At 38.2% G+C, this 17,594-nt stretch overlaps 1 protein-coding gene across 1 annotated transcript in view; it reads right to left on the bottom strand.

The window, feature by feature from the left end:
* LOC119235842 (uricase) overlaps positions 1-17,594 on the bottom strand; it is a 29,263-nt gene that overhangs the window by 11,113 nt on the left and 556 nt on the right. The window contains exons 2-4 of the mRNA XM_037499417.2: positions 9,218-9,436; positions 6,676-6,792; positions 6,499-6,577 (exon numbers count right to left, since the gene is read on the bottom strand). Coding sequence (XP_037355314.1) covers positions 6,499-6,577; positions 6,676-6,792; positions 9,218-9,436 — 415 coding nt within the window. The remainder of the gene's footprint in view (positions 1-6,498; positions 6,578-6,675; positions 6,793-9,217; positions 9,437-17,594) is intronic.

The raw sequence follows: 17,594 nt of genomic DNA, 5'->3' as shown, positions 1-17,594 counted from the left end.
TATTTCCCTTCCAAACAAGTCTTCACCAATCTTTTCTGCTTCCCTTCTTGATGATTGCACCCCTCCAGCCACTCAATTCTCAAAGCCCCTCCCCTGGGATAGGAGGGGGTCAGGGGTCCACTTTAACTAAGAAGATTTGACTGTTAGCATGCAATTGGTTACTGCTTTTTTCAGTCTTTATCTTACTTCATCCTCACAACTCCATTATGTTAATTTTCTTTATACAGGTGACTTAATTATGTGTCCATCATTGCATAGAAAAACTGGCAGAGGTGGAGTTTAAACACAGCACCCATTATGAGATTCCAAGCTTTACCACCTCCTTTTTGGATCACTCCCCCTCCACACAATGTTTTCTCCTTCCTTTGACTCCTTTCCAGGAGTCAAGAAGGTTGCCACCTCCCCTTCCAGTGTGCTGTGGGGGCCTCAGACACCTCCAACCTGAAAGTACCATCTCCATGGATCTGAAATGGAAATTGAAGCATTATTTTTAGAAATGGCTCCTACTTTCCTTGAAAACTTTTTATTCCTTAAAAATTCACTATTGAAATAGAAAGACTCACGAAAGGTGTGACTCCTTAAGTCTTTAGAAATTAAAATTATAATTTACTCCTGGAGGGAAAAAAAAAAACCCTGTAGAAATGAAGCATAGGCTTGCAATCAGGAGTCAGGCTAGAAGTAGTGACAACCCTTGAAAGGGGATAAGAAGAAGTGATGGAAAACCAAAGGCAATCTTTCCCCAGTTCATCTTTTCCTAGACAGCTGACCTTGATCACTAGCATTCCGGTAAGTCAATGAGACTTCTGTTTCTCCAATGGTCTTAATTTCGCAAGGATTCCGGGATGCAGTGTTGCACAGTGGTTTGTCCATAGCCTTGGGACTGATTCAAACCCAGTGCCCTCCATGCCTCTCTCCTCTTTACAAGCACTTTTCCCTTCAAAAAATTACTTAACCCCTCTCTACCTTGATTTTCTTATCTGTTAAATGGAGGTGATCCTCATGCCTAGTGAGTGATAGATGTCTGAGAAAATACACAGAAAGAACTTAGTAGAATGCTCCATCTAAGGCTTTTATGATGATTTTGCCATAATCGACTTTTTCTTACCAATTTCAACCACCTCTAAATATTCCCCATGTCTCCCAAAGGCTCACTGAATTCTGAAAAGTACTTCAGATGTACCATCCCTTTCCATCCCCAATGCTAAGACGAGATATATTTATTTTAGGGTCGTGTCAGTCTTACTAGGCAACTTTGAAAAGATCTACTTTCTTGCTGGAATCTGAAACTGGAGAAAGCAGTTGTGTTTTCTAATGTGTTTTAACCTCAATTTCACACAGAATAAGATGTCTCACATTCCCAAAGACAATTAACTATTGCCACCGTTCTAGCAGAACACAAACCATCTACTCTGGTGCACTCATTGTTCTATGAAAAACAACAACAGATAACTCTCCCTGTGAATGTGAAAAAATACTTCCTTGGCACACATTAGATACTGGATGAAATCAGAGAGCTTATTTTATCTCTCTATTGGCTGGGCCCCAGCTTCCTGAACACTTAAGAACCTGAGCCTTTCAAATTCATGGACCCATCAACTAAAAATATGATGCTTCACACAGTCTAAAAAAGATTCCAATTTAGACCAAAAAGAAGTAATTCAACCAAAAAGAGTGTCCTTTTCTATGTTCCTTCCCATGAAACTACTTAATCAGCATCCCCCACCCCTTTTCTGCCATGGTTATAGAGTAATGCAAAATAAAGATTTTTACATTTTACTTTGCTAGAACATAATCTTTTCTAGCTTTTAGTGTCCTCCTACACACTTAACAGATTGTGATTTATCTCTCAGAGAAGCATACATCCTACCCTTTAGCTCTCTAAGGGAAAGAAGCTCACTGGGAATTAATAGAAAACAAGCCCAACTCCTTACCTACGCATCAGGTGTCACAAAGCACAAAGCTCTCCTGAGCCAAGAAAAAAATCCTGTCATGAAGAGGATAATTGCTTCCGCATTTAACACCCCCAGAAAGGACATAAATAGCTAAAAGGAGGATATTTTAAAATTATATTAAATCATTCTAGTAGAAAACCTCAAACTTGTAAAAAGTGCTAGAAAAAGTGAAGATCAATTAAATATCATTTGCCTTTGAGAGTCCATTTAGCTCACACAGGGTGAGTGAAAACTTCTTCCCTGCAGCTCTGAGGGGGGAGAGGTGACATCATCCGGATGGAAGGAAGTTAACTGGGCTTTGTAAAATGAGTTAAATAATTAAGATGATTTTAAAAGACCTTGTGTTTGCCAAGAACTTTTCTTTTGGAGGAACTGAGGAGCATTGAGTCTTGATATTAGAACACAAACAGCCTTCTTGGCAGTGGTCACTTCTGTCCTAGGTCTTCTATTTTCCACATTTCTCTTCTTCCATCTGCTCAGCGTGACACCTCTTAATCTATTGTCCATGTCAATGGATCTTTGTTTCACTACTAAAAGGCAGGATTTCTTATTTGGCATCTCTTCTCCATCTTTCATTTCTCCACTTAGCTATGCTTTAGCTGAATTTTTATATTTAGTATCAGATTGGGAGAAATGTGATGTTTAAATCATTGTGCATTATAATTCAAATAACACAGAGGTTTGAGAGTCAAGTTAGTTCAAATTAGTGATTCAACCCTTCTGATGACATCAAGACTTGACTAAGCTTGTAGTTCACAGAGACTCATGAGAAGAAAAAATTGAGGATCCATATAACACCTAAACCATGAGTCTCTACCACACATGCAGGACTTAACTTCTCTTTGCACAGCTTAGGAAGTCACAAACATAACACCAGCCCTCATTCTTTTGGGTGACAAAATTTATTTGTCTCTCTCAATATTCTCCCATGGAAGTAGCAGACTTTAAAATATCTATAAGTATATTTACTGATGTAACTAAAATATCCACAAGAAAAAAAATAGTGTAATATTAATTTTACAGCAGTTCTCGTGGTTAGGATTTGGTAGGATCTCTATAAATGTTGAATTGATAAGAATGAATCCAATTCACCAGGAGAAACCTATTTACATATCCTGTTGGGGAAAATCTATTTGGGGAGCTGCATGGCTGAATGTAAGTACATGTATTCAAGGGGGCAGAACTCTCCCCATCCTACTAAGTTCCTCACCGAAAGCCTTACTTAGAGCTTTATAGCAACAGCATTCACCATGTGAATTGGTGTGTGCGTGCATGAGTGTGCATGAGAAGGGGGGAGGAGAGAGAAAGAGAGAGAGAATGTGGATGGTTATTTTATTCAGTTAAGGCTATGCAAAGGCAATTTTTATGACAGTGATCACACATTGACTGATCTCAAAATATCTGCAAATTTAGCTCATGTATAATAATCAAATGATGAACCAAACATTGCTACCAAAAGAACATAGAGCCTACACTCCAAAGGAGAATACAAGTATTATCTTCACAGTTGTAACACTGAAAGAAACACACATTCATACAATCTCTGTGCACAAGCACACACTGCATATATGTAAGGGCTCCTATGCTTCTCTCCCTACCCTGATTCCTGCCAGCTTCACTTGATATTTGTGTGTGGCTGGACTCTGGATGCATCAACCTGGAACTTTGGGAACACAGCCACAAAGATGGCAATACCCTGAGGCACTGTAACCTCCTGCAGAAAGCAAAAGCCTTACGCTAAATATGGTGACTAGTTTTCCACACTGTAGCAGCCAGTTGTCTAGAATTCAGATTGACAACTTGTGGCAATTCCTGGAAAGAACAAGGGTGTGAAGAACAGCCTGATTTCTTATGTCCACCTCATACTCTGCTAGAATATTCTTGTAGAAGTCACCAATCATCTCTATTTTTGTGGAAATTTACCTGAAGGATGAAAAAAATAATACCAGAAATACATGCGTTCCTATGCTCATTGCAGCACTGTTTTAATTCTTTACAACAGCCACGTTATGGAAACAACTTAAGTACCCAAATGACAGATTAGTGGATTAAGATGTGATATATATACATGATGGGATACTACTCAACTACAAAAAAGACAAACTCTTGCTCTTTGTGACAACATGGATGGAACTGGAGGGGATTATGTTAAGTGAAATAAGTCAAGAGGAAAAAGACAAATACTGCATAATTTCATTCATATGTGGAATATAGAGAAACAAAACATTGCAAAAAATAAAACAAAATTAAAATAAACCCTAGAAATAATATTGCATAACTGAGATTACTAGAGGGGGAGGGAGGGTGTAGAAAACAAAGTGGGGAGGGAGTGCAATGATCTATATGGTAAAGAACTATGGGTGATTTGGAGGGGGTGTGGTGTGGTGACATATATCAAAGGAGGCGTGAACCTATTCCCCTAAATCAAATACGTTGTCAGGAAACCAATGTTATTGCAATAAAAATAGCTAAATATTCATTATCAAATTAAAAAAATTAATGGTCGAATCAAACTGGGCTCCTGAATAACTTTCTGGATTGGTGCATTCCCCAACACACACATCTTCCCTGCATCTCAATTTTCCTTGTCAGTAATAATAACTATAGTAATAATAATGATAACTGTCATTTAAGGAGTGCTTCCTATGTACCAAGTACTCTGCTAAATTGACATTTGTCTCCTTTAATTCTCTTGACAATCATTGACAGAAGACACTGTTATCCTCACCTTACCAATGAAAAACCATTGGTGGTGAGGTAGTGTAAATAACTTGCTCATAGGCATAAAGTTATTAAGTGGCAGAACTCAGATTCAAATTCAGTGTAGAGTGATTCCAAGATCTACCAGCTCCACCACTGTTCAAAACTGCCTTCAAAATTACATCAATCTTGTTAGTATGGTACACCAGGCCCTTAAAAATTCAGCCCAAATCAACCTCTTCATGTTCATTCCTGCCTCTTACATTCTACTAACTAGACCCTTTGGACTTGCTCCCATTCCTCAAATTCTTTGCCATTTCTACAATAAAATTATTTGCCCAGTATGGTGATTAGCATAAGACTGGTACTCAAATTCTTTTAATTTCCCTCTTCTACCCCTCTATGCCTCCTACCCACATACATTCTGTTTCCTCTGCCTGCAATTTTCTTTCTCCAATGTCCAGCACATTCTGAACAATTTTTCTAAAGTCATTTGGTTAATTAGACCTTGATGTGAAAAAATCAATTGGAATATTTCCTCTCCTGTCATTACTTTTAATCACTGAAAAGGCCTTAGCTGTGTTTACAATTTAATACAGTGACAAAGTTTAAATGATAGCTAGATTAGAACTTTCTAAGGGAAGGCATCATCCAACAGAAATTAGAATGAGAAGGGACTTATATTTTATTACCTTTATAATATTTCTGATTTTTATGAAGTGTCACTATAATTTCAGACTGAAGAGAAGTAGGGAAGAAAGAGAAGGAGATACAGAAAGAAAAGGAAATGAACAGAAAGGAATAGCCAGGAAAGAGAAGAAGAGAGAGAAAGAAAAGAGTTCAGAGTTCATACTCTCAATTTATAATGATCATTAAAGTTTATTTTGTATTAAAATAGAAACATTTCTACCATGTTTAGTTCCATGTTTCTTAGAGCTCCCTGGTCTCACTCAGTCTATTACTGAACTCTGATCTGGCAAACTCAACAAATCAATGGAAGACAGCCTTAGGAATTTTTAAATTTCAATCAGTGTTAGTAAGGTCTATATTTTATATATGACCCACAGTTAATTTTTAAATTTCATGGTAAATAGAAAGAATGATATAATTGTTATTGCTCTTTTATTTTTTTTTAAGATTTATTTATTTATTTATTTATTTATACAAGCACTGGGTACAGTCAGAAGCAAGGGAGGTGAGAGAATTCACCAGAGTCAGAGCGGGGAGCAGAGCAGGCAGAAGGACCGAAGTACACTGCTGAGGGGAGCAGCGGGTGGCAGGAGAGGTCTGCGCGCCATGTGGGACCCTCCTCCGGTGGCCGGGGAGCAGCCTGGGATCAAAGCTGGCAGCTTCGCAACCCAGCACTCAACCGCTACACCACTGGGAAGGCCCTGTTATTGCTCTTTTAAATGAGGCTCAGTTCCTAATAATTGTAATTATAAAGGTGGTTTTATTATTATGCAAATAAAATGTCAGAACTTGATTGTTGTTTACTAGATATTTTTATAAAAATTATTATAATTATAATTATATGTAAAAAGCACTGGTCAGAAAATTCAGAGATTTGGGTTCTTATCAACCTTCTTTTTTTTCCTTCACCTCAAAATCAGGTAATGAAAATTATCTGCTTCATTCAGCCCTCAAATTTGTTGTAAAAGGTATCATATTGTTTTATTTTTATATTTTTAAGATAAAAAATAAGTCCTTCTTCAATGTAACCTAAAGGTACACCGTTCACTGCCACCTCAGATTGAAAAGGCCTCAAAATTCGCTATGGTTTCTCTCAGTGTTAATAAACAGAGTTGTTGAGAAGAAAAAGTCAGAGAAATGAAAAATATTTTCTTACCACTCCTCATCTGCTCAACCTCACAGAAGTGCGTTCCAGTGGCAGTGTGAATAAATGCATGCACATGTTTAACCCCATTCTGAAAATCAGAAAAAAAATCATTTCCAGTAAACTCTCAGCATATGTCATAAAGCCAATTTTGTTCATTAAACTTAGAGCACAAATAAGTGGGGTAACCTTTTCAAAACGTTTCCAAGGGACTTCTTCCACGTAGACTTGAGCTCGGGTGACATGGTTAAAAGAAGAAAGGAAATGCTCACAGATATTCATAGCAAAGACTTCTATGCTTTTGATCTAGAAAAAAAAGAAAACACTAGTGAGCAAAAAAACTTGCTCCATTTAAAAATAAAATTTAAAAATAGAGTAGATTAGAGGTTGCCTGGAACTGGGGGGAAGTGGGGGAGAGGAATGAGCAGTTTTTGCTTAATGGTTACAGAATACCTGTTGGAGTGACGAAAATGTTTTATAAATAGATAGTGGTGATGAGTTACACAACATAGTGAAAGTAATTAAGGCCACTGAACGGTACATGCAACCATGGCTAAAATGGTAAATTTCATGTGATATATGTTTTGCCACAGCTTATTAAAATTAATTATGTAATATACCAAACCCACCGAATTATATACTTTAAGTGGGTGAATTTCATGGTTTGTGAAGTATCTTAATAAAGCTGTTTAAAAATAATAAATAAATAAATAATAAAAATAAAATTTAAATACCCATGGAACTCTCTTTCTCGATCAAGTGCTTTTTAGAATCAGAGAAACACAGAAAGAATCTTGAGAGAGGAATGTATTGGTCCTTATGCCAGTTTTTTTTTTTAAATAATAAATTTTATTTTTATATTCCCCTATACAATTGCAAATGCCCCATTCTGACCCTTATGCCAGTTTTTCATCAGAGTTTCTAAGTGTAGTAAATAGATCACCATCACCAGGCTAGGCTCTATCCTGATTTTCAAAGAAGCCCGTTTTGCAAAGAGGATGTGTTCATCAATGGATGAACTAAAAAGTAACTTAACATTCAGATTCTCCTCCCAGCAAGCTAGACATCACCAATACCAAGACAGTATTATAATATACTCCACAATTCTAGGGTCTCTTTATCAAGTCAGCAAACAGGCATCATAGTTTCTTAAGGAAAAGTGTAAATTAAGGGTCCTGAAGTTTCCTTGTCTTGTATACTGGCATTCTATTGACCATCCCTACCTCTCCATCTCACAAAGCAACTTTTCATTTCCATATAAATTCCTCATATGAATCTCGAGGTCATGTTTATATGGTCCTAGCATAGCTTACAATTTATGCTTTTGCTGATAATTATGGTGGGCCATTGGACAGGTTTCCCTGGGACAGATCTGTTTATACCTGTTGCTCCAGAATAATTATTAATAGATCTGATCTCACTCTCAAAAGTGTCCTGGTTTGGATAAAAAAATTATATGGTCACTCTCTCTACAAAGAATGAATTTAAGTTGTTTATAATATCCAGGTCCGTTCCTTTTTGCTCTTTTACAGAGTGTAGACCTGTTACCAGGCTGTTTTTGACAAGGCAATACAGAAGCAATTTTCAGTTTATTTTTTTTTAAGTGATGCCTATTTCCATAGGCCTATCTTGCTTGCTGGGCAATGCTGGTTAAGCAAGAGAAAGGTTCAGGTTGGAGACAGGTCCTGCAGAAATTATATTTCAATTACCTTATTCATTTCATGCACTGAATGCAGAGTTCATACAAAAATACGAGAAAAGAAGATATCCAGTATACATTTCTTGTCTTTTTAGGCTTCTTTCACAAATAAAATTATCTGCTGGTGATCCAACAACACTTCACTTACACATAAAGAAACCTGAGGCTCAAGTGCTAAAAAAGAGATTCTATCAGCTATGAGACCCCTTTGAAGAGTACAGTTACCACCACACACAGATAGTAAGTGGTTATGGAGTTGAGAAAATCAAGAAGGCATTAAAAGTTGGGCTAATAGATTTCAAAATGTATCTTATACTAAAAATTTCTTCTGTAATAACAACAGGAAAATAAAAAGTATTTTCTTCTACATATGCTCACCATTCTAAAGGAAAAAAATTATGACTTCAAGAAATACATGACAAAAATGTATTATATTGTTTCCTGAAATCCTGTCAGGGTCTTGATTTGCCAGTGATGATAATTAAGAAACGGGATGTATAGCTGTTGAATAGGTTTCTTTGCCTAAAAGATGTTGCAGTCAGTTGAGAATGAAGAAAAGAAAACAAAGAAATGTTTTCTTTTAACATAAGTTTTTCTGTGAGGTTGCAAATGTTTGAATAGAAAAAGAATTTTTTAATGACTTAAGTGTAAAAGTGGGTTTTAAAGTTAAGGGAACTGGGCCTCCCCTGGTGGTGCAGGTAGTTGAGCGCAGCGCTGTGAAGCTGTCTGCAGCCTCTGCAGCCCGAGTTTGATTCCAGGCCAGTTACCCACATGGCACAACAGACCTCTCCTGCCACATCCGCTGCTGCCCTCAGCAGTGTATTTCGTCAGTCTGCCTGTTCTATTCCCTGCTCTGTCTCTGGTGCAGCCTCTCACCCTCCCACGCATCTGGCCTGTACCCCGGTTCTTGTATAAATAAATAAATAAATCTTTTTAAAAAATTAAGGGAACTTGAAATGAAAAAATAATATCCACATGTACAGTGAATTCTGCATCAAGACTGGCAGCATCTTAGGAAAAGGAAGCACATACCCCTTTTAATTTTGCCAAAACATGTACTGTGTTCTTGATGGTGTCTGTCGGGATGATATCTGAATTATCTCCATGCAGGTAATCTTTTTTGGAGGCCAGTGTGAGTTGCACTGAAGTTGCCACCTCTTTAATGGTGTGATATTTTCCATCTCGTCGAATGTGGAGAACTTTTACCATGTCCTTCCCATAGCCAGTTCGAACAAACTCCACCTCATCATTCTATAAAGAGAACATAATCATCTCATTGAGGAAAGAGAAATGAAAGAAAAACGTCAGCTTCTTTAAACCTTAATTTTCGCTGTAATTATAAAAAGTTAGACAGAGTATTAGTGACAGCAAGATCATGCCCCACCTTTGAAGAAAAATGGGGACTTGTATGGAGAAAGGAGAATCCCCCAAAAAAGATGAAAATATATCAGATTGGTCTAAAATCAGACAGACAGATGACTTTCTTAATAACAAAAGCAACAGTACCTCCTCTGTCAAATAGATCTGTGAAACAGATCTGTGAAATAGATCTGTGAAATATGATTAAATAGATAGATCTGTGAAATAGATAGATCTGTGAAATATGATTTCCATTTTGCAGAAAGAGAAACTGAGGTGCAAAATGACTTCCCTTTCTTCTCATAGCTAGTACAGGATGAAGCCCGGATTCACACCCTGGTCTGCTGACTGCAAATTGTGTATTCCTACTCACTATATAAACTGCCTTTCTTCTATAACTTTTTTTAAACTATGTTAACTAGAAATGATTATATTCCCTTTTTTATAGAGAGTGATATTCTGGAGAAAAGGTCCTGTGATCAATAGAAACAATTTAAAAATTGCTGTTTCTCTCTGCTGCTGGGAAGAAGAGTAATTAGTGACTGGGTCCAGATTACCTTCAGGAGTGCAGAGCTAGGGCCATCTGGCTGCCGAGAAAGCTATGCTTTTAGCAGAGAGACACTTAATAAAAGCCTGATGATTGATTCATTAGTGCCCTTGTCTGAAGCTAGAGCCTTCACTAGTGAAAATGTCCTCCCTGCAACTAGGATCTGTGAGAACGGCCCCTGGGCTTTATTGGTGTTTGAGAGGAGAGGTAGGAGGAAACAGGGACAGAAAACCTATTTTACTTAGCATGGAAATTGAACATTAAAATGGTAATGGAAAAAGGTGACAAAAATAAAAGCAAATCAAAAACAACATGCAGGGAGAGTCTGGGAGTGTGACAGACTTAGGTAATAAGCAGAGAGGCCAAAGGCTGCCTAACAGTGTTTTGGTAAAAAAAATCACCAGGTCCTCTGGAAGGAATTTTAAAATACTAACCAACATCAGAAGTTATTGTTTTGTTCTTAATCAAAGTGGGGGAGGGAGGCTGTCAGCCACTGGTGAGAGAAACTGGTGGTGCATGCTTCTGTTGGTGGTTGAATATATTCTGGAGGTTTGCAGTGTCTGAATTCAGTCATTCCGATATGGGAGGGACACCTTTAAAGGGCAACTCTTGGAAAGGCTCCTCAAAAGCCTGTGACCCAATCTTTAGGTCTTGATGCATCTTCAGAAAAGTGTCAATTAGAAAACCAAAAAAAGAAGACTTAAGAAAGCCTAATAAGTGCCTCCCTGGTGGCACAAGGGGTTAAGACGCAATCTATGAAGCTCTCCTCAGCCACTGCAGCATAAGTTTGATCCCCCGCCAGGGAGATACCCACATGGTGCAGCAGACCTCTCCTGACTCACCCGCTGCTCCCCTCAGCGGTGTATTCCAGTCAATCTGCCTGTTCTGTTCCCCACTCTGTCTCTGGTGAATCCTCTCACCCCCCACACCTCTCACTTGTACCCTAGTTCTTGTATGCATAAATAAATCTTAAAAAAAAGAAGAAAGCCTAATAAGCAATTCTACCCCTAGATATCTACCCAAAGAATGAAAAACACTAATTTGAAGAGATATATGCTCTCCCAAGTTCAGTGTAATACTATTTATAGTATTTTTAATAGCCAAGTGATGGAAACAACCTTAGCGCCCCAGGAAACAGGAGTAGATTAAGACGAGATATAGATGCACAACAGAATATTACTCAGTTGTTAAAAAAAAAAAAAGGCAAACTCTTGCCATTTGCAGTAACATAGATGGAACAGGAGGGGATTATGCTATGTGAAATAAGTCAGATAGAGAAAGACAATACAAGATTATTTCATTCATATGTGGAATATGGAGAAACAATACGACAAACAAAACTTAACCAAAACAAACCCTAAAGGTCTGACTATAGAATTGAGGCTACCAGAGGGGTAAAAAAGGAAGGGGCAGAAATAAAATGGGGAAGAGGCCTAGTGGCCTATGGTGGGTGGAGGACTGTGGTGGATGTGATACGGTGACAAACATCTGAGGAATAGGTGTGAACCTATTCCTAAATCATATAAAGTGTTGTAAACCAATATTATTTCAAAAACAATAGGGCTGATAGGGAAAGAGGCATCATTGGGGACCTTGAGTAAAGACTCTAAATTTTGGAGTGCAGAACACTGCTGGCAGCAGCAGGAAAACTATGTGTGTCTTGGGCAACAGGGATTCCACCTAGGAAAGGGAGAAGAATGACTGACTTGGGGCCCTTGGATGGTACAGGCTAGAACCAGGACCAAAGGTCTCTGAGATCATCCATCATTCCCAGCATACACAACTCCACAAATGTGACTCTTCAGTACACTGCCACCAGATACCCAAGTGACGGTGATTAATCCATGAACAGAAGTGGTCCGTACCTGACACAGAAAAATTAATGGTGGCCACCCTTCACAACCCCACACCTGCTCACCCCTCCCTATTTCAAACTCTGCTTCAGCTAACCTAAGCTCACTAGGTCTGTCCAACCTCGCACGCTTTCTCTACCTGCAGGCTGTTAAATTTATTATTCCTTCTTTCTTGAAACTCTTTCCTTCCTCTCTACCAGACTGTCACCCTCTTTACCTTCCTAACTTCTAGTCATCCTTCGAGTCACAGATGTCACGTCCGCTGGGTAACCTGTCCTAGCCAGTCAAGCCTGGAGTAGTAGGTGCTCAAAATTCTCCATTACGCCTTATCAGAGTCTATATTAAATTGAATTCTAATCTCCTCTTCATGAGTCTTATTCATTCCAAACTGGCAAAGTATGAAAGCAGGAAAAATTTCCATCCTAGCCATCATAGGAACCCCAGTGCACAGTGCCTGGAACATAAATAGGTGCTTGATGAATTTGTCGTCAATGAATGAAGTACCACCACTTCCACTGCTTGTGAGTGGACACGGAAGAGTTAGTTAAAATACCCAAAGATTTTGGTATTAAATCAGCCCAGACTCTATTTCAAAAGGTTCCTCTTCCTGAGAAAATGGGGGAAGATATCTTTTGCCCTGGGGTCACCACACCCTTAGAGATTATAGGCACAGCTACCCAGAGGACAGAGCTACCCAGGAAGGGCAGGATTGAGTGTAGACAGACTCAGTGCCACATGGCATGTTCATGAGGCTAAGACAGAGAACCCCAGCACAGCCACCCCAGAGTTCATGCACAGCACACAGGGGAAAGGTTAGCGCTCCTTAGCCAATTCCTGCCCAGGCGGTGACACTCTAACACAACTTGAGTTACCAAGTTTACATAGCAATGAGCAGGAATTAAAAGGACTAACCACTAGAGACTAGAGCAGGATAGAGCAAGAACAGTGTGAGGTGCCCAAGAGTCTCTCAGCAGGACCTGATGGAATAATGGTCCAGACCACAACTGCAACTGTTCCTCAATAAGGCCTCCCCAGTCTCATAATTCTTCAGAAAAATCAGAAGCAGATGCCAGATTCTTAGTGTGTCTAATGCTGAGTGTGGTGCGGGGGTCATGTCCAAGGTAACAGAACAGTGAAATGTGAAGTTTGCTCTCTTCTGGAGGGTGGGCAGGTGCTGAGAGGGTGGGCTGTGGGCTCTGGAGGCAAGCAGCCAAATGTGAATCTTTGTTCTGACACCTATTCTATGAATGGAGGCAAATTTCTCCATCTATAAAATAAGGATAATAGCATTGTCCACCCCTCAGGATTGTGGTGAGGATTACATGAGAAAAAACATTAAGTGCCTTTAAACTTTAAAAAAAGTGCCTGGGGCCTTCCTGGTGGCCTAGAGGTTAAGTCACTGTACTAGCATTGCTAAGCCTGAGTTCAATCTCCTGTCTTGTCCACTGCTCCCGTTGGCAGTGTATTTCAGTAAATTCACCTGCTCTTCTCCCCGCTGTGTCTCTGGTGAATCCTCTGAGCCCCATACCTCCAGTCTACACCCCAGTTCTTCTACACACTCAAAAAGAAGTGGCTGGCAAATAGTATGTGTTCAATAAATGTTATAATTATCTTTGATAGATATTTTACATCACAGTTACTTCCAGGTACCATTAAGAATAAATACCCAGGCTACACACCAATACAGAACCGGGATGGCTAAAATCAAAGACTGACACAGAGACACGGCCATCTCCTGCATTCATCTGTGCTTGACCTTCCTCAGACTTGAGTGGCTTGAGGAAACAAAGTCACAAATTTCCTTGAGTCATCAATTCATAAGTTCATCAACTTCCTCAAGTGAGTAACACACTGGACAAAATATCAATAAGAATAAATCTTGACCTGGCTCTACACAAAGAAAAATCCCCTTTTTTCTCAACGGTGAACTTGATACAGTATCTAGACTTGTTGATTTTCAATGATGCACACCTGAAACTTACATAATATTTAATACAGTTACTTCAATTAAAAAAAAAGTTAATTCTCCATTCCTAGACGTATCTTGACATATAAAGGGGTAAAGAAGATTATTTGCTTACAAGTAATGTTGGCGAGGACTCAGAGATTTTAAATGTATCTTCGGAATTTTTATATCTACAATGACATAGTGAGTGTTTTCTTATTTCCAGGCCATATTAAAAATGACGTAGGTTTTCACTATAAGTCTATGGGTACTTAGCCTGAAGTCTGTTAACTTCTAGAAGGCCCAGGAGGTGGACTTAAGGAGGAAAAATTACTAAGAAAAATAAGGAAAAAATTGATAAGCTTAAATATTTAAATGACTACCGTTTTCTCTTAAGTCTTAGAAAAACTTTTTAAATTAATTATTTATTTTATTATATATATATTTTAGATCGTTCTTGTACATGTATGCTTTCTCCTCTCAGGTGTTGTCCCCATGGAATTCCCACCACCAATTCCCCCATTCCCATCACCATAGTCCCTTGTGCTCTTCCCAACCCTGTTTTGATCCTTCACTCTCCTCCTTCCTACAGAATGTCTCTGATTTATAGTTGCCTGTTGATTTTGTTTTTTAATTTTTTATGATTCCCCCCGCCCCGATCCCTTATTTGTTTCCTCTACATTCCTCCTCCAAGTGAAACCATCTGATATGTTTCTTTTTCTTTCTGACTTAAAAACTACTATAAGTATGTAGGGCCCATTACACCTGTATAATACCAATTCCATTTCCGTGTGCTGCATTAGATGAAAGGCCTGGGTGAGGGGATAGTCTTTCCCTCTATATGTGTCTTTGGAATGGACCAAAGCAGTTCTTCTATTTCTCTGCTTAGTTTTTTCCTTTGCCTGACTAATTTCTTGGGCATTTGTTAGCAAAAAGACTTCAGAGAAAAATGGTAATACGAGAAAAAGAAGCACTCATATGAACAATCTTAATATCACTTTGATGGATCTTAACAATACATAATGATAGAACAATAATGATGAATAATAACCTTAGAGGCAGCTGGTATTATTTTTTTTGGCTGCCTAGGATCTACTAAATGTCAGATGGAAAAATGTTGATATCTAGTAGAAAATGTCATGTTGCTTTAGGCTGTAGTTTATTTTTGCTACCAAGGGGGGTTATGCCCTGAGGTGTTCAAAGTGTGACTCTAAAGGGATTTGTCAAGTAGGTGTTTCAAGAACAGTATAACAATTCATATGCATAATTATGGTAGAAAGAAAGGGTGACCTGTTACCTAGTGAGGACTCCATTTACAGGTTCTCAGTTACTTTCAAACCTCAGCCTATTGCCAAAGGGAAATACTAATTTTCTTGCCAGTTTCTTTACAAAAGCCTTAGGACAGGGAACCAAATAAGGCCCTCAAGTGCTTCTAGGTTTGTGACCAAGAAGCCCATAAAGAATTGATGAAGACCTCCAAAAATGTGGTTTGAAGATAATTTTATGGAAAAAAACATACATTGAAAGATGTCTCTTGTGGTGTAAATCTTGAAAATAAAAATTTATAGTAGCAACCATTTAGTGAGGTTATGAAGTTTGACAAAGGGAGACAGTGGGATTAGGTAACCTGTCAAGGTCACACAGTTAAGTGGTTACAGAGTCTGGAAGAGAATCCAAACCATATGCCCCCTAATGAGATGCTCTTTCCCACTACATCAGGGTCCTTATTCCCCAAGGATGGCCAGCTCCTCCTGCCACTCTTTGATGATAGAGAAGATTCATCCTGATCCCAACAGGAGGGGAATGGTCATGCTATTATAGAAATTTATTTCTATACCGTTTCTAAATTCACCACCCATTGGAACCTACATTACCTTTTCTATTTCTCACAACTCCCCCTAAAATTTGGCAAAACAAAATCCAATTTTAAAATAAGCTACCACAGAGATGTTAAGTGAGTTGCCCAAATTCACAAGGCTGACTGACAGGGTTTTCTGAGATTGTTGAGTTCTTAAGTATACAATCCTATAGACAGAACTTACCACACACCAAGAGATGCCCCCTTGTCCAAACCATCACTTTTTATAGCATGTCAATCATTTATAGTATTCTAATTCTTATTGGTGTCGCGTTTATAGCCAGCATGATTACACTACAAAGAAGGGGGAGAATCGAAGGGTGATTGCCCTTTAGGCAGGATGAAAGCTCCATTTCATGCCTTCAACAACAGGAAACTACATTTAAATTGAACATTGACCTTTATCTGGATAAAGACCATTGAAAACATTAGTGATGTGGGCTTATTTGTGGTCATCAGAACCATATCATCAGAAGATTGTTTTTAGTACATCTGCAAGGACAAGGAAATATCTGTGTCATGGAAGAAAAGCAAACAAGGATGGAAGGAACTATCATTTAAGCAGCACCAGATAAATGCCTGAGCTTATATATACAGAGCATCAGAATGCACTCTTTGAAGGTAGAGATCAGGAACTCCACCTTCAGAAGAGAAGTTGGTGAGCACACTCACTTGTTTCATTCCTTTCATCAAAATACTCCAAGTCCCCTCTCCTTCCTCCCATAGCAAGTACATCAACCTTTTCCTTCTCTGTTACATTGTACATTTCACTCAGTACTCCATTCATCAACAGTCTTATAAAAGTTCGAACTTAAACAGAGACATTTTATGGAATATAAACCATAACTCAAAAAACTATTGAAAACAAATGAAGCTAGCGGGCTGACTCCTGGGAGTTCTCACAGGATGACTGAATTTTCATGAATACAGCACAGATTTTGAGACTTTATTTCTATCTCAAAATGTTCTCACAGATAACTCAAAGCCCCCAATCCAAAATATTGACCGTAGCAAGGTACAGAGAGAGAGAGTTTTTGAAACAATCTATAGAAAAGTATGATTGCAGCAACTTCGAATATTGGGATTATCATGTACAAAAATCTGAAAATTAACATTTTTACAGAAATAAAAGACAAAATTGAGCACATCTTCTCAACATAGAGTATATCTTCTCTTGAGCAAGAAACAAGAAGTCAAGTAAATTTGAAAAAGAATACAACAGAACTAGAAATGCAGTAACAAGTGCTTGTAAAACAAATTAAACACAGAAAGAATTAATTATTTGGAAGAAACAGATTAAGTAATAGATTAATGTTGCCAGTGAGAGAATTAGAGAACTGAAAGATAAATTCATATAAAGAGTCAGGGATTAATGCCATATAGAATATAGAATATGTGAAAGAGATATAAAATTTAAAAGGAGGATATGATAGAGAAAATGTGGAGAAGGCACAATTTAAAGAAATCAAGACTGAGATTTTCCAATGTGGTAAACACACACACACACACACACACACACGGAATATTATTCAAAAATGAAAAAGAAGGAAACCCTACCATTTGTGACAACATGGATGGACCTTGAGTACATTATGCAAAGTGAAGTCAAATAGAGAAAGATAAAATATTGTGTTATCACTTGTATATGTAGCGTCTAAACCAACAAAACAAAGACTGAGTTCATAGATACATAGAATAGAGGCAAGAAATAAAGAGGTGGGTAAAGAGAGTCAAAAATTTCAAACTTCCAGTTACAAAATAAAATAAATCATGAGAATATCATGTAAAGCCTGGTGAATATAGTTAATAATACTCTCTGGCTTATTTGAAGTTGTTAAGAAAGCAGT

This window comes from Talpa occidentalis, unplaced genomic scaffold, assembly GCF_014898055.3.
Source record: "Talpa occidentalis isolate TD23 unplaced genomic scaffold, MPIMG_talOcc4v2.1 talOcc4.9, whole genome shotgun sequence".
Classification (NCBI taxonomy): Eukaryota; Metazoa; Chordata; class Mammalia; order Eulipotyphla; family Talpidae; genus Talpa; species Talpa occidentalis.
This window is presented reverse-complemented; position numbering and strand designations above follow the sequence as displayed.